General features: G+C 49.2%; 2 protein-coding genes across 5 annotated transcripts; one reads left to right on the top strand and one right to left on the bottom strand.

Moving 5' to 3' along the window:
- The first annotated feature begins 6,663 nt into the window (after positions 1 to 6,663).
- On the top strand, positions 6,664 to 11,182 carry SQSTM1 (sequestosome 1). 3 transcript variants are annotated; one of them, XM_027682665.1, is made up of 8 exons: positions 6,664 to 6,913; positions 7,056 to 7,151; positions 7,978 to 8,207; positions 8,328 to 8,484; positions 8,940 to 9,026; positions 9,575 to 9,816; positions 10,075 to 10,282; positions 10,883 to 11,182. In XM_027682665.1, exons 1-8 carry the CDS (start codon positions 6,736 to 6,738, stop codon positions 11,038 to 11,040), a joined length of 1,356 nt encoding a protein of 451 aa, XP_027538466.1. In that variant the 5' UTR covers positions 6,664 to 6,735; the 3' UTR covers positions 11,041 to 11,182. The 3 variants fall into 3 exon arrangements, with proteins under 3 accessions (XP_027538466.1, XP_027538465.1, XP_027538467.1); XM_027682664.1 differs by having other exon boundaries at positions 8,937 to 9,026; XM_027682666.1 differs by lacking the exon at positions 8,940 to 9,026.
- A 10-nt stretch (positions 11,183 to 11,192) lies between these two features.
- MRNIP (MRN complex interacting protein) lies at positions 11,193 to 15,007 on the bottom strand. 2 transcript variants are annotated; one of them, XM_027682667.1, is made up of 7 exons: positions 14,931 to 15,007; positions 14,790 to 14,849; positions 14,592 to 14,689; positions 13,341 to 13,410; positions 12,900 to 13,042; positions 12,547 to 12,649; positions 11,193 to 12,290 (listed from the first exon to the last, which is right to left on the bottom strand). In XM_027682667.1, the coding sequence occupies exons 1-7, from the start codon at positions 14,988 to 14,990 to the stop codon at positions 11,730 to 11,732; spliced, it is 1,095 nt and encodes a 364-aa protein (XP_027538468.1). In that variant the 5' UTR covers positions 14,991 to 15,007; the 3' UTR covers positions 11,193 to 11,729. The 2 variants fall into 2 exon arrangements, with proteins under 2 accessions (XP_027538468.1, XP_027538469.1); XM_027682668.1 differs by having other exon boundaries at positions 12,562 to 12,649.
- Positions 15,008 to 15,339: the final 332 nt, after the last annotated feature.

The following is a 15,339-nucleotide window of genomic DNA, read 5'->3' as shown; positions in this document are numbered from 1 at the left end:
TGAGTGTGTGAGATTGTGTGTGAGTGTGAGAGTGAGTGTGTGAGATTATGTGTGTGTGTGAGAGTGCATATGTGTATGAGTGAGAGTGTGTGTGATTGTGTGTGTGTGAGTGTGAGTGTGTGAATGTGTGAGAATGTGTGTGAGAGTGAGTATGTGTGTGTGAGATTGCGTGTGAGTATGAGACTGAGTGGGTGAGTGTGAGATTGTGAGTGTGTGTATGAGAGTGTGTGTGAATGTGTGTGTGAGATTTTGGGTGTGTTGTGTGTGTGACTGTATGTGTGACTGTGTGTGTCTGTGAGTGTGAGAGTGTGTGAGTGAGTGTGTCTTCGTGTGAATGTCTGTGAGACTGTGTATGTTTGTGTGTGTGTCTGTATGTGACTCTGTGTGTGTGTACATACATACATGTGTGTGCACAAGTGCACATTCTTGTGTTACACATATAACTTACATCCCTGTATCCTTGGCTCATCCCTATCAATGCATAGAGAGGTGTCCCCACAGGGTGTGCACAGCTGGGGCACCATGTGGGGTGTGCAGGACAAGGTTGGGGGGCAGCAGCAGTGTACCCTCGCTGCCATTCCGGCAGAAGAATTTCATCTTGGTTAAGGAAACAGCATCTGATGTTTATTGAGAGAAAATCAATGCCAGATTAATACCACAAATGGAAGCTGCTGCCTGGAAGGACATCATCCCTCTTCCAAAGGACCTGGCATTCAGGGGTTACGACCTCAAGCTGTTTGCCTGGATGAAAGATAGAAGAAATCAGATTAAAAAATTATTTTGCTTCTGTTTTCTTCTGTTAATGGGTCCAGCTTATTTCATTACAGACCGGGAGGAGCTGTACAGCGAGGTCAGGCTCCACAAGCATTTACGTGCCTCCATCATCTGAACTTGTATCTTTGGTTGTGCGTGAGGTCAGGCAGCGCGTGTGCCCTGTACATGGGTACATAATTCCTCCAGTGAAAGTTGTCATCTTCAGTTCCCCAGAGCTCTGCTAGCGAGTAAATATTTCTCAGATGTGTAAATATTGTAAGACTGGCTTCCAATGATCAAAGTCTGTTGTTTGAGATGTTTGGATCAATCAGGGTGCAATGTACAGCAAAGCTCTGCCCGTGCCAGAGGCAGGAGCAACGATGCAGGCACTTGGCAATGCTCAGATACAGCCCGGGAGTTGTCCCAGGTGGCAGGCAGGGATGAGCTGGGAGCCAGCTGTGCTCTGTGGGCACATCTCCTCCCAGCAACACTCCAGCAGACACAGGAATTCTTCTGAAACAGGGAAATCCTGCAAACGGGTGCTCAGGCCATCACTCCATTTCCTTCTGGAAAGGCAAGGGGTGAAGGGAGCTCAGCACCAGGAGGGGTGGGTGCAGGGGCTGCCTCGAGATGCTCTGGGTGACACACGTGCCTTTGAGAACTATGCAAGTGCATCAGGAAAAGCACAGGTTGCCCATTTCTGCAGGAGATGATCTTGTCTAACTGCATCCTTAGAATCTTCTCCAGTTCATAAAATAAACCACGCTTTTCAAATCTTGAAATGGCCTCTCCTGGTGGTTAGAAAATCCTGGAAGGAAATCGGCAGAGGGAGCCCTTTGGACGGCACCAAAAGTTTCTACCTCCCTCCACTGCCAGAAGCCAGCGAGGAGCTGCAGGGCCCCAGCACAGACTTCTGCTCACACCGGGCACATCCCTGAGTAGGGAAATGCACTGAGAAACACTCTTGGGAATATTGAAAAAAAACCTGAGGGGGCCTGGACCTGTGCGTCCTAACCTGGATTTTGCGAGGCATCGCCCAAGCGACCGTCCCCATGAGAACACGAGCCAGCAGTGGGACAGCCGAGCCCTGGGGCACTTATCCTGCTCCCTGGTGAGTGCCCACGCCCCAGGCTCAGCCCCAGCCCAGCGCAGCCACCACCACTCGCTCCTCGGCTGCAGGTGGAGCCTCCACCACACCAGCAACAGCACTTGCACATCACAGCAAAGAGCAGCAGCCCAGCAGCTCTGTCCCACACAACCCGCTGCGTTCTCGCCTTGAACCCATGTGTTAAACCCAGGAGCCAAGAGCGGGTTCACAGGAATTAATGGCAAACCCCCACCCAGAGGTGGCAGACAAGTAAGAGCCGCTGGTGGGAAAGGCATGTGAAATCCTGCTGCAGTGACAGGGTTTGTAGAAAGAACACATAACGTTATAGTGCATTAGATGTTGGCTGTTAATTTTTCAGAGGTGCAAAATGCTCTTTCCACTCGGGATATGTGGTGTGCCTGCAGAGGAAGAGAACAGAGGAACATTAATAATTTCTCCAAGACAATTAATTAGACTCTTTCCCAAGGATAAAGTTTAATCTAATTTCTGCTGTTGTACTTTGTCTTCATAAAAGTCTGTAGAAATTAATGAGCTTTATACCACCCTCTCATGAAAAAAAACTTGGGTTCTCTTGAAGAAAATGAGGGTCTAAGCAAAATTGCATCACTTACCATTTTTTTTCTCAGATCTGCAAAGGTCCCTTTTATTCTTGAAGTCCCTCCCTGTTATCCCAGTTTTGGCTTTTATTCTACTTTTAACAAGCAAGTTTTGAGCTTTGGCCCTTTCGCAGAGCAAAGATTAAAATATGAACTGCAGAGACCCAAAACCCCAGCAGCAAATAAGGAGAGAGAAGATGGTTTTTTTAGGTGATCTCATGATCTTTGAACTGTTGATGTTGGCAACACTGAACATGCTGCAGAAATGAGGGCCTTCCACGGGAAGCACTTCCATAGTAATCCACAGGTCCTGAGGCCATCACAAAGATTAGAAAGAGAAAACGTTCATTAGGTCTAGGTAGAAAATGTAATCCAGATTTATATTTGATTTTATCTAGATCTCCAAAGAGAAGACAGTTTGGCCTATCTGTGAGTGGGTCAGCCTTGATACTTCCCAGGCTGCTTTAAACAAGAAGCACTTTCTGTTTTTCTCATAAACCAAAATAATTTTATTTTGTATGAGTTTTATAGGTGGCTGTGTTTAAACATCAATAGGGCTTGTTTCAATGCAGTACAAATGTTTTCAAATTCCCCTTAGCCACATGAGATGAAGATGACAACAGGGTGCTTTACTTTCAATGTGTTGACATGTTGATGCTTTAATTCAGGGCGAAAGCTACAAGTCAGGTTCTCAAAGCAACACTCCCCCCAAGCAATTTCTGTAGGTTGCAAAAAGTTCCTTCTCACCTTCAGAAGCATGAAATCCTTATGGAATTGCATGACACCCATAGTGTGCTTGCACCTCGTGCTTGCTCTCCACCCGTTCTCCCAATCTGCTCCTCGGTTTCTGTGAAAAAACTGTCCCAGAGTTTTCTGCCCTTAAAAGTTTCATACCACAGAAATGAGGAATGCTGCTGAGGCTGTGTAAACACCTGACGTGGCAGAGCTAACCTTCAGGAAAGATCAACCTCAAAAATGAGACAGCAAAAAACACCCTGCTCTGCCCGTGCCGGTGAGGAAGGAAGGCTTCTGCTTCCGAGGCAGAGAACAGCGTTTTCACTGGGCTGGAGGAGGAGGGAAGTTGTCACGGGACGGGGCTGAGTCACCCACCTCTGACTCGACACATCCAGAGGATCCTGCACCTCTCCAGAAGCCTCTGGAATGAGCGGGTGCGATCGCGGCACCCAGACCTGCCCGCTGTGGCTCTGCACCGTCTCTCCAGCACCACACACCGTCCTGCCGAAGCCAGGGGGTGCTCGGGGGCTAAACCCGCCCCTCCTCACCGGGAGTGCCGGGACAGCGATGGGAGCCTCAGGCTGGAGCAATGATCTGAGGAAATATTTCCTCTGGAATATCATCCTCAGCCTCTGTTGTGGTTTGCAAGCAAGGAAAAGATTGGACACCCCCCGCCCCCTCCGCCCCTTCATCCCTCTAAGTCTTTGCTGTGAACATGCAAAGTCTGCACATAAGGAGTATTTCTGGTGGTGGTGCCCTCGGAGCAAAAATCTCACCAAATATTTTTAAACATTTCCAAGCAGAAAGTGGGTGTAGAGAGAAAGCTGAGCACTTCAGTGATGGTAATTGCTCCTTTTTGAGTCTTTCCTTTCTAACTTGAATTTTTGAACTCAAACAGCTTTTTTCTTTTTTTTCCCCCCATCCTCTTTGCTGTTCCTTTGCCACATCCATCTGTGAAGCTGGTTGCTCAGCAGCTAGGACAAGCTAGTTTTTGGTCAGAGGTTGCTGTGCTGCTATGGGATTCCTAAGGAACCTTAAAAAACATCCACACAGCCTGTGCTTCATGCTGAGAATCCAAAAAATCCACATCCACCAGGGAGAAACTTCTCAAGAGAACCTCTGTGGGAGTACAGCCCAGCTCCTCATATGGCTTCTGCAGGGGGCTGAGAAACCTCCTGGAGGCACATCCCAGGGCTGGGGACAACGGGACAGAGGGAGGTCTGAGGTCTGTGCTGGAGAAAGGCTGGCTGGGAGGAAATCCCCGACCTCGAGGAGGAGGAGCAGGCACTCAGTGAGTCACCCCTGTCCCATGATTGGTGAGGTAAGCTAACACAGGCTGGTGAAAGCCTGTTTTCCTTATGTTTTGTAAAAGTGCATGATGTCACACCCAGAGAGCTGAGCGTGACTCAGCAAGTACCACTAGGAGAAGGGAAATTCCCCTTGGTGTTTGGACCCTTCCATATTTGCCAACGAGATGAAAGCTGACACAGAGGAAAACTTAGATTTCTGGTTTTACTCTGGTGAATTGCTTGGTAATTATAAATGCATTAATCAATTTACCTGGAAAGACAACTGAGTGGAAAAGACTCAGCAACTTGAGAACAACCCTCTGCGCCTCAAACACTGAGACAGGGATGGAGAAGGGAATAGGAATTGGTGCTGCACCAACTCAGAGCCTAAGGAATGAACGTGCTGGCGCTGGATCTGAAAATGCAAGTCTCTGGCTCTATAAATGAGACCAAAAGTGCCCCTTGGGGTCCTCAGAAATACAACATGAGACAGACATGCTGGAGGTGCTGCTTGGTGGGGCAGATGCAACACTGTCAGCAGCGTGTCCTGTACTGCATGTCCTTCTATCACTGGTCCTGCTTCTGATTTTATGGAAAAAAAATACAATACAACAATGTCAAGTCATCAACTTTCACCTACATTTTCAGACATAAGGATACACACAACAAATAGGCAAAACGGAAGATAAGTGTAACACGGTTTTGCTGCCTGCCTAAACTTTTCAATATCCCGTGCTGTAAAAGCTGCTGAATCATTTCCTAAGCAGCATCATCCAGGTTTACACCTGAGTCTGCTGATGTTTAAACTTTAACTCGCTACTTCATGGTGGAATATTAGCTGTGTCATACCTAGAAATTGCAATTTCTAGAAAAATCTTCAAGTTAAAAGGGGCAACCTTTTCTACTGTAAATATTATTTTCCAGAGAGGTGTTGCAATTTCAGCATTGCCACACATCTGCCACAAACGTCTCTACATGAAAGGCCAAGTGTTTTAACATATATACGTAGGTTCAAGAAATAAACTACCTCCCCATTGTGGAAATTAAAATGTATGCTTCTCTTGATTACAGAAGATGATAAATCATGACACAGTTTCTCCTAAATTCTTGTTATCTTAAACTAAGAAATACAACACCAAGAGTCAGAATGGTCAGGGCCTTGGGTGAGAAGAAATTAACACCAACAAGGAACCTAATAATCATTGATCCATCTTTATTTAATTATGCTTGGACAGCACAGGCGGTGTGTTCTGCCAGCTGAACTCTCCTGTGGCCGGATTAAGAGGCCTGTCAACTGTATCTGATCTGCAAAAAAATGCTGCTGCCAACCAGCTTGGAAAGGCCCCAGCACACCCTCCTTAATGTCAGTTGTGTTTACACCAGTGTCTTTATTTTTAGACCTCTCTTCCGAAACACGGGGGTTCAGGGAAGAGTTATTTATTCCTGTCATGCTGGGCATGCAAACCCTCCAGCGGGTGCTGCTGCCCCGGCACGAGCGGGGCGGGCGCGTGGCTCCCCAGCGCTGTCCCCTGGCTGGGCTGGTCCTGTCTGCTGTGATGGAAGGGACAAGCAGGACGGAGATGGCCAAGAGCTGTGACAGCACGTGCCCCGGTACATCCTGGTGGGTGATGTTCAAGCGGTGACTGGGACCAGTCTAGCCCAGTTCTGCCCCAAGATGTGCACACGGTCAGTTGTGTTTCCCCACCAGTGGGTCTGGTGGGCCACCGGCCACCTAGAAGGTCCCCATGCCACACTCACTCCCCACTGGTGCTTTGATTACCAAAATAACCCCGTGCCCCACAACCTGCCTGGCACTGTCCCTCCGCGCCCAAACCTGGGCACAGGCGCTACTCCTGGGGGGCCAAGCAGGGCAGGGAGCAGACACGGGCATTTGCACGTATCCACAGGATTTCCCGGCCGCAGGAAACGCGCCTTAAGCCCCTTCCCCGTCCTCTCGGAGAGAACGAAGCCGGGATGGCGAGGGACGGGAAGCGGGACCGGACCGGGACCGAGGAGAGCTGGACCGGGGGGCGGAGCCTGGGCCAGAAGGGGCGGAGCCTGAGCACAAAAGGGGCGGAGCAAGGAAAGGCGTGTGCATACGCTCCCTGTGGGGGCGTGGCCTCAAGGGGGCGTAGCCTGCAGGCGCCGGCGGTATAAAATGGCGGCGCCGGCACCACTCCCGTAGCCCGCCCTTGCCGCTCCGCCTTGAGCGTCTGTCCCGGCTTCCGACGGCAATTCCTGCTGCGCCACAGCCATGGCGGCGCTGACGGTGAAAGCCTACCTGCTGGGCAAGGAGGAGGCGACCCGCGAGATCCGCCGCTTCTCCCTGCCGCCGCCCGCCCGCTACCGCGCCATCTATGACCGCGTCGCCGAGCTCTTCCAGGGGCTGCTGCGGGCCGGGCCGCCGCCTGCCTTCCGCATGCACTACAAGGGTGAGCGGGGCAGGGGGGCTGCGCTGCGGGACGGGCCCCGGGAGGGTGTCCCGGGGGTGGGGGTGTCGGGGCGCTGCGGCCTCGCTGCCCCCGCGCCGTGACCCCCGGCCCCGCCCCTCACCCTGTGCTTCGCCCTTCCCAGACGAAGAAGGGGACCTGATCGCTTTTTCCTCCGACGAGGAGCTGGAGCTGGCGATGCCCTACGTGCGGGATGGCGTGTTCCGTGTGTACATCAAAGGTAGGGCCCGCGCAGCCCCGGAGGGCACCGCGGGGCTCCGGCTGTGCGCTGGGCTGGAGGGGCTCCCCAAGTGGGAGCAGCCAGCCCTGGCCCTTCCCCTTATCCTCGAGGGCCTGGTGGGAGCTGCGGCCTTGCCGAGGGAGGGTAAATAAAGGGCAGAGCAGTATGACAGAATGTGAATCCTCCCTGATGGGGATGGGGGTAAGCAGATCACAAGTTTCCTCCCAGCCCTGTCAGCCGGTCCAATGCGAGCTGCTGTTGTCATCCCGGCTCCCTAGGCACGCTGAGCTGGCATTGGTACCTTAAATAGTCACAACAATGTGTTAGGAAGCCTTAATTCCAGCTTTTTCAGCGCAGAATAGCTCCCTAGTCCGTTTTGTTCAGGTGGATACCTGCAAAGCTTTATCTGCAGCCTATCTAGTGAGTCACACCAGCCTGGGGCTGTTGTCCCCATTCTCGTGTTGTGCCTCTTGGCATACGCCTTCCTAACTCCCTCTCCAGACACATTCTGTTCCTGCAGTGCTTGGGAAGGTAGGATGAGAAGCCAGATAAGGTTGTGCAGTACTAATCTAAAATAAACATGCCAAGAGATATTTAGGATAAGCAATGATTGGTTTCAGGGCCAGGTATCTTTTTGAAACCTCTTTGCACTTGGTTTAAGGTCTCCCTTGTGCCCTCAGCTTGTGTTTGGCAGCCAGTGTAAAAATAAACTGACCTAGTAAGTTAATACTGCTCTGACAGGGGCTGGTTGTGCTTCCTCCTCTGCCTGATTTCCAGCCTGTAAATAGCAACCTATTCTTGATGGAAAGTTCCCTTTCCCTAACAGAGAAAAAGGATTGCAAGCGGGAGCATCGCTCGCAGTGCAGCCAGGAGCCCCCCCGCAACATGGTGCACCCCAACGTCATCTGTGACGGCTGCGAGGGACCCGTGGTGGGCACCAGGTTCAAATGCAGTGTCTGCCCAGACTATGACCTGTGCAGCACCTGTGAGGGGAAAGGCATCCACAAGGATCACAACATGGTGATGTTCCAAAGTCCGCTGCTGAATCCGTTTGAGGTGAGCAAAATCTACGGAGGGGAACTAATGAGTGGGGTATTCCTCAAATTTAAGCCACGAGTTTCAGTTACTCAGCATCTGGCTGTGTGGACAGTGTGACACGAATGTTACCCTTCACAGTGGCTTCCCCGAGGACGCTGGCTCCGTAAAATGCGGCACGGCGTTCCACCCTTCCCATGGATGCACTGCTGGGGGTATCCTGGGCCTGCACCTCCGTGCCAGAACTCCGGGCAGGCCGAAGCCAACACTGCAGCCCCCAGTGCACCTGCTGCAGAAGGTAAGAGGAGATGCCCTGGTAAGCAATGTGGTGGTGGAGCCAGGCTAGCTGAGGTTCTGCAGCTCTGGTGGGAAGATAGACATGGGAACTAACGTAATTTGCTTGAAATAATTAGCACCTTTCAGCACAGAGTGGGATTACTTTAAGGCATGCTTGGGCCCATGCAATTGATGAAGATGCAGATAAGAGTATCTGGAACTGAACCAAACCAAGCCAAGCTGTTAGGTCAAGCATGTCACTGCCTTCCAGCATGGCTAATGAGCCTTAACAATGCTAATGTTGGCTTTGTGTTCCAGAGGTAGCTCAGAGTTAGTTTTTGTCTCTGTACTGCCTTTGTTGTGCAGTGTATGTGAGTGACAGGAAGGAGCACAAAGCTGTCATGGGGACACACACTCTGTAGGTGCTTTTTCCCTCTGAGCTTCTGTGTGTGCTAACAGAAATTGTTTTTCTAGAAGCTTCTACTAACAACCAGCCTCAGGACCCCAACGTCACCTTCCTAAAGAATGTTGGGGAGAGTGTTGCAGCTTTTCTGAGCCCCTTGGGTAAGTGACTTAGTTTGTTACCAGGTCAATCCCTGGGACTGGCTTAAAGGTCTGTTTAACAGGAGCAGCAGTCAGCTGTTGTGACTAGTATTAGAACTACCTCATGCCTACTAAGCCTCAAAGGCTTAACTTACACCTGGTACTAATAATGCCTAAGCTTAGAACAGCCACTACCTTTTCAGAGCCCTCCCTTGGTAGAAAATGAGGCAAGACTTCATTAACATATGAGCATTGGAACATGAACTTTAAGTCAGTGGTCACTCTGGATTTTGCCTGGCTTATGTGGACATAGATACAATTCTGCCCTGGCTCTTTAAATATATGGCTTGTCTGTGTAGAGCAAGATGACTATTAGGTGCTTAACTGCTCTTTATTTAGAGAAAACTATTCTTTATTTAAAGAAGGCTTTGCATTTTAATTACTACATGTTATATGGCAAACTGTAGCATTGCAGAAGCCTTAGAGTGTAGAGCGGGACTGACCCACGCTCATTTAGGACTGTGCTTTGGAAAAAGCTCTACGACTTTGCCTCTCAAATGCATTTCTAGGTATTGAGGTTGATATCGACGTGGAACACGGAGGACAGAGAAGCAAAGTGACTCCCACTGCTCCCAATCAAGAGAACAGTGGTGAGGCAAACAGCAGTGCTCCAGCCCAGAACGGTCAGACCAAGCCAGACTGGAATAACACAGACTCTGCTACAGAAGTAAATGTTGTTGCAGAACAGATACAGGACATGGTGATAGATCCTGTGCCCACACAAATGGAAGATGGCCCCTTCCACTCCCAGGTACAAGAACTATGACACTAATTTAATAGTGCTGGCTGAGGCTTTGCTAGAAAGGAAGATAGTCACTTGGCATGCACTGTGGAATTGAATATTAAGATGACAGAAGATTAAGTGATATACAACACCTTTACAGGTTTACAGCAAAGGTGGTGGGATGTCTCGTGCATGTAGTTCTTTATATTAAAGGCAGATAGTAGGAGCATGTATCCTGCCTGGAAAGCACTGCAGCACCTGGACCTGGTGTTTTTTTCATTTCAGGAACACAGTGAGTCCAGCAGTTCATCAGGGGGTGAGGAAGACTGGACCCACTTATCATCCAAAGAAGTGGATCCTTCCACGGGTGAGCTGCAGTCTCTGCAAATGCCAGACACAGATGGTCCCAGCTCCCTGGATGTACCTCGGGAGCCTCCCCAGCCAGGACCTACAGGACTGCGAGAAGCTGCTCTCTACCCACACCTCCCACCAGGTAGGAGAAAGGTGCAGGTTTCACAGCTGAGAGTAACTTTCATTTGAAAACGCTGATCTGTTTTAGAGGTGGTAGGAACCAAGGTCATGTTAGTTACAGCTAAACCTGTCCCTGACTGTTGGCAGGTTTGGCAGCTCTTGCACGCTGTTAGAGACAGTCAGGTGGTTCTTCTCTTGAATGTGGGCAGCTAAGTCTTAACAAGACTTCTGACCTTGGGCTAATGTGCCATTTGAGCAACACGACAAAGGTGCTGTCCTGAATCATGTCCTTGCTATGTCCTGTTCAATGCAGCATGTGGACGACTAGTGCTCCCCGTGGCTTTAGGGCATGTTTTTCTGATGGGAGCCAGTAATACTATCCAAGGCCCCTTAACTGAGATCAAGAGCAGAGAGTCCTACAGCAGGGCCAGCTGATCCTCATTCAATTGTTTTCTTAGCTCTGGTTATGTATCATTTATCTCAAATGTTGGCGCTCCTGAGGGACAAAAGAGAGCATTTCAGTGGAGATTTGTGCCACCCACTTCCTGTGTGGTATTAGAGCCTTGGCTGCTTTACTGATTACATGTAATAGTTGAACTCTAAACCATTTTTCTCTTCACAGAAGCAGACCCTCGCCTCATTGAGTCCCTGTCCCAGATGCTCTCCATGGGCTTCTCTGATGAGGGTGGATGGCTCACTCGACTCCTGCAGACAAAGAACTGCGACATTGGGGCAGCACTAGATGCCATCCAGTACTCCAAGCAGCCACCTCACTTGTAGTAGTAACAAAAAGCACTTTTCTAACTGAAAGAAGACAATATAACAAGTCATTGCAGTACATCTTTTCTTCCTGCTAAGGGTTTCTGTCTCATGTTCTTACGTGCTTGTAGAATTAAGGAAAAATAAATACTACTGCATGTGATGTGTCTGTGTGAGAGTTTCAGTATCACAGCTTTATTGCTTTACGTACTGTAACTTAGTTAACAGAGTGGAGGGACCAGGCTGAAATCAGCCTAGGGCTGCCTTTTTGCACATACTTTGCACACTTAGGGCTACACTTACGAAAGGAAATCCAGTGCTTTGCTGGCTCTGCAGCTCTGGAAGAAAGGGTTGCTATGGGAGATCTAAACAAGGATGTAGTCCAGGGGAAAAGAGCTGTGATTTTGTAAGGAGGAGTTAATCACAGTATGTAATTGTACTGGCAAGGAGTCCTTAAACCCTGGGAGCTTTCTCCCCACAAACTGACCTACTTCCATTCCTATTTCTGGCTGCTGAGGTTGCTAGACAACACTGTAACCTGAGAGCAATGGTCCCTCCCCCCCAAACACAACCATAAGGCAAGTAAACAACTTTAATAGTGTAGTTCTAATAGTGGCTTAGAGTGAAGCCACCTTCAGTTAAAAATTGTGCCTCAGTACTTGACATACATTATAGAGACAAGAAAGCAATGCCAAAGATGTCTGAACTTCTCAGAGATCATCATCAAACTCCTCACCCGTGCAAAAGAGTTTTTCACAAGAAATGTTGCTCAGCTTTGGCCCGGGGTTGGAGTTAACAAGAGTATTTGCCCTCCTGGTGTTAACCAAACAGCAGCTTCCTGCAGTAGTTTCTGTCTGACTCTGAGGTTCTTTGGACACATCCTCAGTTGAGCATCTGGTGCTGGGCAATTTCATAGCCAGACCCTCAGTGCTGGCAACACACTTTTTAAATTTAAAGCCTGTACCTTGAGGCAAAGGTCCTCCAGCCTGTTCTGAGCATCTCCTGCCTCCACCAGCACCTGCTGCAGTGGTGCTGTCCAGCCCCAAACCTCCACTGCCCCCCCACAGCGATGAGGTCACCCCAGCAGTGTTTTCACTGGAGTTGTCAGAAGATGAGAGAAATTTCCCCCACTTCGATGGTCTGGCACAGGTGGTTGGGGGTTGCGTGTTGTCCTCAGGCACTGCAGCCTCACAGACAGCAGGAACCACTCTGCCTCCAGAAACAGCATCTCTGTCATCCCCATCAGGCACTGCTGCAAAGCACTTCTTGCGCTGTAAGAAGGAAGAGGGCTTTGTTATAAATCCAGCACGCAGGGCCAGTCTGCACAGGAGCACTAAAGGTGGCATTGGCTTTGCCTGACTGAAACCTTCCAGAGAGAAACCCCCAACACAATTTTCTTCTCCCCAGTCATTCAAATAGAAGAGCAGAGAAAGACTCATAAAAATTCAAAATTATGATGACACAAAAGAGGTCAGGAGAACACTGTTTTGTTTTACTGGTCAGAAGCATCTTCTACGGCTAAAATACCTCAGTGGTTTTAATCTTTTTGGCTTGGTAGACAGACTGGAAAACTCCATTTTCTTCTGCATGCTCCAGAACATCACTGGAGAGGAAGCTCTTCCGATGTTTCCTGGCCAAGAAAACCATTCACAAAGAGGACAGATTAGCTCCACTTTCACAGATCACCAGAGAAGTTCATAAAATGCAGGGCTCTAGCAATAAGAGAAGTTTTATCCCCAAACACCAAACCTTTGCTCAGCTCAGGTCATACACTGCAACCTGTATTTTGTTCAGCTCTCAGAGATGAGCTGCCTCCCACACCTCCAAAACAAGTGTCACCACTCAGGGGCAGGAATTGCAAAACAAAGTTCTCTCTGTACCTTTGTTCTCCCACAGCGTTCTTCTTCTGGGAACAGAACTGTTGCCTTGCTAGAGCTGCCTCCTCCTCCCCATCTTCCTGATCCTCGCTCTCCTGGTCCAGATATTTGCTCCAGCGACTCCCTTCTAACGTCTGACTTCCCTCCTACAACATTGGAGAGTGACAGAAAACACCAAAACGCGGGGTTCTCATTTTTGGCATTGTTACACATGCACTGAATGCCTCAAGTGAGTCAGTTCAGGACACGTCCTTGTATCGTGTTCCCAGGTTCAGTTCCCAGTGGAGCAGAGTTTCTGTGTACATCTCATTCTCCCTCTGCAGGGGCCTCTCTGATTCTATCACCATTTCAGCTGTCTGAACCATAGAGAGGGATCACTGGTTTCACTGGATTCACCTCAGACAGAATTGGTTGGTATTTACCTCAGCTTTGTAGGGATTTTACCTGCTGGACCAAACTGTCCTCTCGTTGTGCTGCTCTGGTTTTGCTGTCATTTACAGAGTCTTCTATGCACCTAAAACAGAGGTTTAAACTATAATTTCTAGAACACACTCTTGTCTGTTGATTCACAGGCTTCAAATCACCCAGTTATATCACAAGGGACTGGACAGAAAGCATGGATAGGGACAGTGTATAGGAGGCACATCTGAAAAACCAGGATCTACATAAAAGCTGATGCCAAATGAAGAACTTCCAATATATACTGACAAATACTTGAAAAAATCTGGTTAGCATGTAACTCTTTCTACACAAATACTTTGATCTAAAGCCAATAGTCATGAAATGACAAATTCTAATTGAGCATAACTAGGGATATAACAGCATTTCTTTGGGCCAACAGTTTGAACTCACTAATTATATCCCAAGAAACCAGGCAAAAAGGGAAATTATTTTGCAATGTTTTGAACTTCACAATTTTTTGAGAATAAAAATAGCAACCCTCTTTGATAAAGTGAACAAACAATGAGTTTTCTTCCCCGAGCTTAACCCTGAAGCACTGTGTACACACAACTAAGTTATGTAACTACCTTTGATTGACTTCTGAAAATAACCTCAAGTAAAAAGGAAGCTGGACCAGTTCAAGACCAGTTCAAGATTAAACGATTTATAAAGAGATTAAAGAATGAAATAAACAGGAAGGTGCTACTCAGATTTTCCAGCCCAGCAGGAATTACACAGAAATCTTTGTGCTAAACAAGTCTTTTATCAATAGCAGCAGTGATTACTCAACAGATTCACAGTGTGAACCCCCTAAATGCCAACAGTTAGGCAGAGTGGAGGATGTTTTCTTTCTGAGGATGTAATCTGATAAATGGACATCTCCACAGTCAGGTCATCAAACAGTACATAAGAAAGAGCAAATAAAAAAAAAAACCAACAACCAAACAAAACTAAAAAACAACACAACAAATCCAAACTCTATTGCATATATATTGATGGGTAAAGGCCTGACCAACACATGCTATTGATCAACCAAACTTATCTGAAAAAAAGTCCTTGTGAAAAGAAACATGCTGGGACACTTAACTCAATGAAGAGCTTGTTCCTTTGAGGTGAGGACAAACCTGGGTTAGGGTTCACAACAGGCCAGAAAACCCTCCTGTGAGTTCACACTGGGTAACAGGCAGCCCGTGTGTATGTGCATCAGCTGCAGCACATTAAAACAAATACACCGATAAAGATTAAACACTGTACCAAGATGTCCAGCCAAGCGCTTCCTCTGCCTCTCCCTGCAGCAAGTTTAACTTCTGGACGTGGTGCCTGCAGTCCGGGCCGGAGCCCTGCCCGTAAACCTGCAGGGAACGAGCGGACACGGGGCGGAGGGAGCAGGTGAGGGGAGGGAACCCCCGGGGCACCCCTGAGCTGGGATGCGCCGGGCGGGGCCGCCCTCACCTTCTGCACGGCCTGCCGCTGCCCGCACACGCTGCAGCTCCACTTCCCGCCGCGCTTGACCTGCGAGGGCGCAGAGGGGTCAGTGAGGGGTCAGTGAGGGGTCAGGACGCGCAGCCCCCGTCCCATCCCATCCCATCCCACCGGGTGCACTTGGAAGCGGCGGCAGCGGCAGCACCGCAGGACCCGGAACTGCTGCGCCATCGCGGGCACGTGACCGCGCGGGCACACAGCGCCCCCCGGCGGCGGCACCGCGGGGGGACCCGGGAGGGGGACACGGGGAGGGACAATCCCGAATAAACACATCCACGAATAAACGCATCCACTCACCGCCCCGAGCCGCCCCCACGCAATAAGACTCCCCGCAGCGCCGCGCAGGGCTTAATATAAGTCAGAGGGCAGGCTGGCTGTGAGTTAATACAAGTAAAGTTCTCCCAGGAGGGAGAACGCGTCGTGTTTGAAGCGACACAGTCACCAGGGTTGCACCTACCTGAAACTGTGTCAGCCTGTGTTATATAAAAAGTGTTCGGAATAATGATAAAAAGGAGGGAAA

This window comes from Neopelma chrysocephalum, unplaced genomic scaffold (genome assembly GCF_003984885.1).
Source record: "Neopelma chrysocephalum unplaced genomic scaffold, ASM398488v2 Primary Assembly neopelma1_63, whole genome shotgun sequence".
Classification (NCBI taxonomy): Eukaryota; Metazoa; Chordata; class Aves; order Passeriformes; family Pipridae; genus Neopelma; species Neopelma chrysocephalum.
The sequence above is the reverse complement of the archived record's forward strand: the minus strand, read 5'-3'. Positions and strand labels throughout refer to the sequence as shown.

What these genes read in the sequence shown, in the direction of transcription:
- SQSTM1 (XM_027682664.1), top strand. Translation starts at nt 6,736, where the DNA reads ATGGCGGCGCTGACGGTGAAAGCCTACCTGCTGGGCAAGGAGGAGGCG. An exon ending in CGCTGCTGAATCCGTTTGAG is followed by an intron (nt 8,208 to 8,327) that starts GTGAGCAAAATC and finishes TACCCTTCACAG; the next exon opens with TGGCTTCCCCGAGGACGCTG. An exon ending in CAGTGCACCTGCTGCAGAAG is followed by an intron (nt 8,485 to 8,936) that starts GTAAGAGGAGAT and finishes TTGTTTTTCTAG; the next exon opens with AAGCTTCTACTAACAACCAG.
- MRNIP (XM_027682667.1), bottom strand. Translation starts at nt 14,990, where the DNA reads ATGGCGCAGCAGTTCCGGGTCCTGCGGTGCTGCCGCTGCCGCCGCTTC. An exon ending in AGCGGCAGGCCGTGCAGAAG is followed by an intron (nt 14,690 to 14,789) that starts GTGAGGGCGGCC and finishes CGTTCCCTGCAG; the next exon opens with GTTTACGGGCAGGGCTCCGG. An exon ending in AGGACAGTTTGGTCCAGCAG is followed by an intron (nt 13,043 to 13,340) that starts GTAAAATCCCTA and finishes CCAATGTTGTAG; the next exon opens with GAGGGAAGTCAGACGTTAGA.